General features: G+C 37.4%; 1 protein-coding gene across 3 annotated transcripts in view; it reads right to left on the bottom strand.

Moving 5' to 3' along the window:
* Nucleotides 1-2,043: 2,043 nt before the first annotated feature.
* The window catches only part of PPP4R4 (protein phosphatase 4 regulatory subunit 4), a 71,697-nt gene continuing 64,202 nt past the window's right edge, over nucleotides 2,044-9,538 (bottom strand). For all 3 annotated transcript variants that reach the window (XM_026679147.2, XM_087952115.1, XM_087952116.1), the window contains exon 25: nucleotides 2,044-3,200. In XM_026679147.2, the coding sequence (XP_026534932.2) occupies nucleotides 3,176-3,200 (25 nt within the window). In that variant the 3' untranslated portion in view covers nucleotides 2,044-3,175. The remainder of the gene's footprint in view (nucleotides 3,201-9,538) is intronic.

The raw sequence follows: 9,538 nt of genomic DNA, 5'->3' as shown, positions 1-9,538 counted from the left end.
TATAAGATTGTATTGTAGATATTAGTATTTGAAATTGAGTTAGAAAATTGAAATATTATATGAGTTAATAATGTATTAAAGGGAATATATAAAATGTTTAAGAGTAAATAATAGAGTTTAATTTTCTGTGGAATGTTGTTCTATCATACTATAAACTCAAGCCCTTTTTTATTTTTGTTTTATTATTATACTTTGTGTTAAGCAGAATCAGTATGGAAAGTATGTATTATTTCAAGTATCAAATCTAGGGGAAAGATAAAAGTTGTCATGCTTCAACCAGTGATTACAGGAGAAATATTGTATTGGAAAGAAAAGATAGATAATTGAAGAAAACAGACAAAAATACAAGTATAATTATTTAAAATGAGATGAAATAAATATAATAGAATTATGAGAGTGAATAGAGGAGAGAAAATATATAGAAAATACAGAATGTTAATTAAGATATGAGGTAGTATATTGAGTGAGTATGAACTTGATTTATGTCTGTATAAAAAGAGGCAACCCGGGGTAAGCCGCTTTCCAAAAAGAAGTTTTAGGTATTTATGTTTTGTGTTTTGTATGTCCATGTTTGAATTAATAAAATCTTAGAAGAATGTAAGAATAATGTTGGAAGAGAATAATGAAATTGTAAATAAGACAGATGGATATAAAGAATGTATACAATCTAAAGTAAAAGAAATATAATTTTAATAATAGAAGGAAGAGAGAAACAAAGAGAAGTTGGGATAAGATATGAAGCTGAATAGTTAAGGTAAATATATATACTAAATTGTGCTTGTATGGAAATGTGATAATTTGAAATTATTCTGTCTTTAAATAAGATCTTTTATTGATCTCTTCAGAAAAGATCTCTTATGTTATTACATTCTATACTTTGTTTGTTTGTGTATTGTTTTGTGAAAATCAATAAAAATTTGTTTAAAAAAAAATAAAAATAAAACCCAGATGATTATGAGTGCAACATGTCACCAGAATGGATTACCATCATATGCCTTACCAGCTGCTCTATAGCATACTGGAATCTGGGAAAAGACCTCAAAAGGTTGACCATGCAATTGCTCAAAGATGCTGCAAAATAAACCTTGGGTCACTGTGACATCCAGCCAAAGGAACTAGAAACTGTGGCTGCTGACAGAATCTACTGGCTAGCCCTGCACTATGAAGCTTCCATCAGCTTTGAAGACAGCACTGTCAAAAACTGATGGAAATCTGTGAATGGCATCATAGTGTAACACCGATAGTTACTACGGTACAACGGTGTATTTCCAGTGCCTCCCCCCTCCCCCATTGTGCTAGACTCTGCACCTGCAGACTGGGACTACAGAGCCATATCTGTGTCCATGGATAATTGCACCAGTGCTTCTTCTTTGAACCCAAAGGACCACTATACAGACTTGATCACATAATTTATAATTATGCAGCACTCTGCAAAGGACAATATGCACAAAATACTGGAAAGTTTCACTTTTGGGAAACAGTGTATGAATTGCATCATAAGAGAAGGCTGTATTGGATGTTAGTTAAGAAAAAAGGACTGACACTAGGTAAAATCTGGGACAGTGTCTATAGACATGATAAAGAAACATCACGGAGGAATTTAGTTGTTACATTTGGAGGATTGCTGAATGCTCTCCGCATGATACAAAAACAAAACAAAACCCACTTATTCCAAGGCAAGCCACTGGTTCATGGAGCTCAATATCATTCAAATATGGCAACAGTTCTCTGGTTTCAGATAGATATGATTTGCAAACCCATCTCGAAAGACCAGGTATTGAAGCTAAAATCTTCAACACAGAAAACATGCTCTACTCACTGAGCCTTTCCAGCTACTGGTGTTGCTACTTTAGTGTTTAAGTGAATAGCTTATTCTTCAAGAGGATGAACAGCGAATTTGCTGCATGTATATTAGACTTACGTATTAATCACTAATGTAGCAGATACAGAATATTTCTGTCTCCATTTTTTATTTATTTTTTCTTAAATTTAAATTAAAAGCTGCAAATTAAATCTCCCACCCAAAACATTCCAATATTTTAATGGCCTAAGTTTTATTGTGCATAAAGCATTCATTATTTCACATTGTAAAAAGTAACCACACATTTATTCATTCACAAATTAGATTATCTTTATCATACACCAACATATTTAAAAAAACAGATACTCTGATATCAATATAGTTTTGCTGATTGCATTTGTGAAGTAGAGAAGCTGACAATAGCTTCATACAGTCTCTCTCAAGTATTGGCATAAATTGAATGTTTTAAATAGAACTGCACTTTGCAGACAAATTTTGATAGGAATGTTAGCATGAATACAAACAGAATGATGTTGATATAGCTAAAAGCATGATGGCTTGAATTAACTACTAATTAAAAACTAGATTAATCATTTCTAAAATGTTGGATAAAGAGAAACTACAATAGGATATACTGGTAAATTAAACAAAGTATTTGTACAATAAAATTGCAATGTGAAATTTAAGAAATCATTCATATGCTATTTGGAGGTATCTGTTTCTTATTAAAAAGTGAAAAGAAATCCTCTTGACATTTCATACACCAGATAAGCAATATTATCTAAAATTATAGCAGAGGTTTATTTTAAAGGACTACACTTCTCCACATTTCTCTGTTCATGCTTCCAGATTCCACACTGAAGCTTCTTCGATATTTAAAAGCTTTTTCATAAGAGAAAGTGTCACTTGTTCAATTAATTCTTATACGCAGAGCAATTTCACACATATGGCCCTATTTCCATAGCAAAGGCAAATTAGAAGTCCATAAGCTTGTAAATAGCTATATTTTAAAGTAGAGGGCACTTTCATTCCAAACTGAATAACCTGAACTAGTAGAAGGCATAATTGAGAGGGGGGAAGTAGGGAAACCCTGTCTCTTTAGCTGCAGCAGATTTAAAGCACATTGCTAAAGTAACGTTGAATTAAGCACTTCACTTACAACATTGGCATTCTGCACATATTACATTATTTCTATGAAGATATTTTACAACATAGGAATTTATTTAACTGACAGAAGATGTTAACATTATGGTATCAAATCAATCCCTCCTTCCTGGTCCTTAAATTCAAAGTTGTACTCTAGCTTTGTCCAATCCTGACTTCAGCCACATTGCCTCCAGTGGTCTTTGGTGTGCATGCTTTCTTTCACCAATTCTAGGAGTTTGATTTTCTGTTTTTCCTTGAGGGGAAACAAAAACACTATTATCACACAGAGCAGATTACATTAACGGTGTTCAGAATTGCTAAATTTGTGCAGTCATCATTCACAGCTCCAAAACTGTTGTGATCTTAAACACATGTATTGTAACTAAAAAGAATCAACATTATTTCTTTGAAATCCAATAATAAGATGCTTTAAAAAAACCATTACTGATTCAAGGCACACTCACTTTTCCATCCATTGTGCCATCCAACTCCATTAGCTTCCTTCCCACCCATCCCCCATACCCAGTGGATTTTCTTTATGCTGAAATTATCCATAGATCACTATACAACAAAGAAAAGTCTGCATATAGACCTGAGAATACACGTATCTTAAAACTGTTTGGAAAAGATACATGCATACATATTAAAAGACTTTCCTTATAGAATATATATTTTTTAATCTGACTCATTTGTTTTAATAGTGATCAACAAGAAAACTGGGTGAAGCCATCCTTAAGCACGTGGGTATCAGTAAGCTGACAATATGTGGTTCTACAACTACCCCTGGGGCTGAGCCTTCCATGAGATGCTACCAAGGTGCATCCTCAATGCTTGGATACTTATGGGTTTGGTAGGAAGAATCACTTCAAGCTTAAAAATACTGAATGATAGTATCATTCACCTATGCAAAGTTGGTCTGCAATCTGAGGAACCTCTTAGACTTGTGATTCTTGTCTGAAAACCAGATGGCAACCATGGCCAAGAGATCTTCATACATACTCATTTCTGGATCAGAAGACATTTCATGGTCAATCACACCTTAGTCACCTACTGATTGAACTACAACAGCATGCTCTACACACGGGCTGTCCTTAAAAGCATTCAGAAGTTTCAGCTGGTCCAGAAATCAACAGCATATGCAATGCATATGTCTTACTACAGAATCCTGATACAATATTGCTGCCACATGAGTTACAGTGATTTCCATCTACAATTCAAGGTGACAATTGTTACCTTTAAAATTCTACATAGCATGGAACCAAGTTACTTGCATGACTGCTTCTCTGGTGGTTTCTGTCCAAATCCAACTGTGCAGGTAGGTATTAGATCCCTTTTGGTGGGCCTTAGGAATCATGCCTTCTCTGTCATGCTGTCTGTCTTGTGGAATAGCCTGCCCCTGAGATAAGGATGGCACTAAGCCTAGTAGCCTTTCAGAAGGCTGTGAAGATCAACTTTTTGACAAGGACTAGGACTAGAAGCTCAATGGGCTTCTGGCATGAGTTGAGTTTTATATATTAAAAATGATATATTTAGGGCCCTGTACTTACTCTTTATTTAATGGATTTGTAAATCTTGGATGATAATTTCATTTTTGTGCACTCCCCTGAGTTCGTTTGATAGGTGGAAGGCCTTATACATTTTTTAAATATACAAATAAATGTAAACAACAAAGAAATAGTGCTTCCCATAGAAAAGAATATATGTAGCTCAGGGTTAAACAGTGCAGTCATTGGTTTTCTCTTTTCAGTAGTGTGTAAATATGGTTTATTTCTATGTATCTATTGGTGGTTGATCTGTCTGAATGCCAAGTTTCCAGGAATTCCTTAGCCTTTTTGTGTTTAGTTTTAGTAGAGCAAGCTACTAAACAGGGAGCAAATCCCACATTAACTTGTATTAATTATGTTACCTACTTGAGTAATGAAATATCTACAGACAAATGCTGTAAGCCACCCAGAATCGTTGGATATGACATGGGTGACAAATAAATTTAATAATGTTTAATAAATAAACAAACAAACAAGCTCAGAGAGCTCCTAGGACTCCACAAGGATTCCACATTGGAATCTGTTTCTAATATGGTATCTGTCCATATAGGACAATTTTGACATATTTTTCAATGCCTGCAAAGGGGAACACTGAAGATCCTTGTTGACTGTGACTCAATGGAGCCTACAATCAACTAGAAAATTATTCAGCACGGTTACAGGAGCTAAGAAATTTTTCACTGGCAAACTGTCTCTGATTCAACTTCTCCCATCTCTTCCCTTTTCTGCCCTTTTGGCCACTCTGCCATCTATTCCACCACTGCCAATGCCATCAACTGAATTTGCCATCTTCTTCCTCCCAGTACTGGCCCAGGACCCTGGCACTAGATGAGGGGTTGACCCAGGGACATGAGCAGAAATTGCAGGAAGAGTGACAATGCCTCATTTGCCAAAAGGTATTTGCTGGGCCCATCCAGGGAAGAAATAGCTGAACAAAGCTGGTAGAAGAGACAAGGTGGTAGTGCGGAAAGGAAAAAATAGAGCGATGGACCAGTGGGGGCCAGCAGTTGCCTCAGCCAGGCATGCCCTTCCTCCTGCTGGCTCCAGTGTCTAGTGGGGCTCCCATAGTTGATTTTCCAGGAGCATCTCCAATGCGAGCTGCGGAGCATGCACTGCATCTCTGGGAAGCCCTTGTCCTTCTGCTTCCTTCAGTTCTGCCCTACCCTGAATGACATCTTCCATTTAGTCACTACTTTCATCTAGGGAGTCTCCACTGCTGCCTCTCCGGCCTTGCCTGGTGATGGAGCATGCTACCATCCCATCCTCCTGTACTATCCACAGTATGTAGGCTATCACTCCTCATACTGGTAGCAGATGATGGTGATCCTCCTCCACTTGCACCGCAGGCCTGCCTCCTCCATTGGCCAAGCTCAGAGACCTCCCTTCAGAAGACAAGGCTCCACCACCTAGCCATATTCACCATACACATCCCAGCACTTGGATACTAAGCCAATATTGTGAGGAAGACAGAAAAGTCAGCTAGGGAAAGTAGAAGTGGTGGCAGGGATAGGCAAGGTGGCAAAAAGGGTGGAGATGTGGGAGGGAGTAGAAGCAGAGGCAGTTCATGCAGGGTAAGATTTGTATTTATTTATTTAATTAAAGAATTTATATGGTCACCCACTCACTTTCAGTGACTCTAGGTGGCTTACAAAAAAAAAAACCAATATAAAAAGAGTAAAAACAATAATACCCCCACCCCATGGCGACAACAAGCCATCAAACAAGTTACTTGATGGGCTCCATCTCACTATTGGTTCCCCAGACCCATTGACAAAACCAGGTCTTCTGGGCGTTGTGAAAGAGTGTCAAAATGGAGCCAAGTGTAATCTCCATGGGGATGATGTTCCAAAGGGAGGGAGCCACCATGGAGAAGACCCACCAAATTTACCTCCTTAGGGTAATGTGACTGTGGGGTGCTGCAACCATTGTAAAGGCAGGCCAGTTGCCAAATACTCAGATTTTAATCACATGACCACGGGGACACTGCAACAGCCAGAACTTCAAGAAATGGTCATAACTACCATTACTGTTATAATTTTGAACAGTCACTGAATGAATCATCATTAAGCGAGGACTACCTGCAATTAATTCATATACTTGAGGTGTCTATTCCAGTCCTTCAAACTATGTGTTAAATTACTTTTGAAAATGGAGAGGCTTTCAAAATATGACATGAATGATGGCATGACATTTATTTTAAAGAAGAAAAATTAATAATCTATGGCCAACCAGGTTTTTTTGGGTATGTGTGGGTGTGGGTGTGTCTAATTTAGCTTGTTGGAATATAAAATATAAAAATGATAATTTAGTTTGTTCGATCCTAGCACTATGAATAAATTATATTTTTATTTTTATTCACTTTGTATGGATCCATTCTTTATGTTGCTTTCAGCCATATTCTGCTTTCATTGCTTTTTTTCTTTCTTCCTAGCATTTTCTCGCAAGTGCACTTTTTTCAGATCAGAGTGTTGACTCATTGGTTGCAAGACCAATTGGGTTCTCATTGGAGCCTGACATCTTAGGCTGAGAGAGTGACTGGCCCCAAATCATCCAGCTGGCTTTCATTGTGGGATTAGAACTCATAATCTTCTGGTTTCTAACCTGGATCTTTAACCCCTAAACCAAACTGGCTCTTTTCTGCTACCATTGCTTAACTGTTAGAAAGATTATGCTGAAAGACAACTATCTTAAACATAAATAATATTGCCAGAGCAATCATACCTACCTGTCACTGTTACTTGCATTTCTTAATTTGATGAGTAATAACGTGAATACGTTTCCTGTGTTTTTCATAAAGATATTTATTTCTGAGTACTAATGTTAAATTAAAGGAGTTGTTTAGAACATTAATAGATATTTTAGAAGTATATGCCCACATGGTAAAGTATTACTTATCCCAACCCACATTAAAATTATTCATCTTAAGAATACTAATGCCTGACTAGTTATATATTTTAATGTTTTGTGTAGGAGTGTAAGAATGTAAGTTATTATGTTGAAAGAAAATATCCAAAGCTCTTCACAATGAGCAGACATGCAAAAGTTAATAAAACCAAATGCACTATCACAGTAGCAGAACATACTTTTGTAATTCTCTATGTTTGTGATTCATGTTTGCTGTCTATTTGAATATGACTCATCGAACATAGTCTATTTGCTAGAAATGGGAATGAATATGTTCTGTTTCGAAAACTCACTGATGCAGGTCTCCTGTGGGTAAAATCGCTTTATGGATGAACTCCTATGAATAGCAATACACTACCAATGAAAGTTACAGGCCTACTGTAAACTGAAAATTGATTCAGGTATCTGGGAATTCTCAAAGCTTCCAGCTGAACACTACTGAAATACAAACTGGGATGCAATCGTATATCTTTCTAGTTTTCAAAACAATGGTACAGATAGTCCTCAACTTACAACAGTTCGTTTAGTGACCATTCAGTTACAATGGCACTGAAAAATGTGACTTGTTAACTGTTTTTCATAGTTATGAGCTTTGCAGCATCCCCACGATCATGTGATCAAAAGCTTGGCAACTGCTTCATATTTATGACCAAAGTCAAGTGATCACCTTTTGCGACCTTCTGACAAGCAAAGTCAACGGGGAAGCCAGATTCACTTTAACAACCAGGTTATTAATTTATCAACTGCAGTGATGCACTTAACAACTATGGCAAGGAAAGTTGTAAAATGGGGCAAAACTCATTTAACAAATGTCTCATTTAACAACAGAAATTTTGGGCTCAATTGTGGTCACAAGTCAACAACTACCTGTATTCACAGTGCTCTTCCATGTGCAAAATGCCTCCGCCTCCACCAGGCAGCAGAAACAGGGCTCATATGTTTGCAATCAAAGCCCTATTTCTGCAGTCCAACAGAGGGGCTGAGGTCCACTCAACAGGCAGCAATTTCAGCCAGCCCTCAGAGGCAAAAGGGAAATCTGGCAGGTGGTAGCAGCTTGCAAACTTCTCTGCTGGCTTCCCTACTGACTTTCTGAAAAAGTTAGCAGAGATAATTGCAAATGGCAATCACATGATCACAGGGCATTGGTCATTAAGTGTGAATAGGTTGCCAAATGTGGTCATGTGATCACAGGGGGAGCAGCACAATGTTTTATAGCAAGAGCACTTAAGACTTATATACTGCTTCACAGTGCTTTATAGCCCTCTCTAAGTGGTTTACAGAGTCAGCATATTGCCCCCAACAACTGGGTCCTTGGAAGGATGGAAGGCTGAGTCAACCTTGAGCCAGTGAGGATTGAACCCCTGGCAGTCAGCAGAATTAGCCTGCAATACAACATTCTAACCACTGTACCACCATGTCTTATGATGGCCAGAAGTGTTTTATGGGCCATAAAGCACTCTTTCTGGGGCAACTGTAATTTCAAATAGCTGTAAATTGAGGATCACCTGTAATATCAAATTTCAAAATTACAGTGCCTACAGTAAACAATGTTTCTTTAATTATCAGTACATTCATACATATGAATTGTGCCTCTGTAGACCATCATTTGAATCCATGGCTCAGTTTAAGATTATTCCAGAATGATGATCAGTACAAGTACAAAGTCATATGTGTGATTCACAAAGATAGTGAATAGTAATTCCATATTTCTCTTATCCACATCTAACAGCATTAACATACAGTGATAACTCGATTGCAGCTATTTCTGATAATAATGATTTTTTTAGTCATCATACTAACCAAAACTACCATAAGAATTCTAGTTCTTTGCACAGTATATTTGGGCCAGGAACATTGTTTTTGAGATGAAATAGCTTACCAAAACACACATAGTCTCCCAAATACTAAATCAGAAGGGGTGTTGGTCTTACCTGAGACGCTCCTTCTCAGATGGTGGAGACAGGATCCAGGCATGGGATATATTCAGCTCTGCTTGAATAGAAAAACTGAAGACACCTCCCCTTTGGGCTACCGTCTCCAGTTCTCAATGGAAATCGAGGTCTTATTGTAGTCGCTGTAACAGTTTCACCATTAGGCATAGCCCATAGCTTGTACCGTCCTACACACCCAAGACCATAGAGGC

This window comes from Notechis scutatus, chromosome 1, assembly GCF_049901735.1.
Source record: "Notechis scutatus isolate UNSWTSFEM ecotype Mainland chromosome 1, rNotScu1.2, whole genome shotgun sequence".
Taxonomy (NCBI): Eukaryota; Metazoa; Chordata; class Lepidosauria; order Squamata; family Elapidae; genus Notechis; species Notechis scutatus.
The sequence above is the reverse complement of the archived record's forward strand: the minus strand, read 5'-3'. Positions and strand labels throughout refer to the sequence as shown.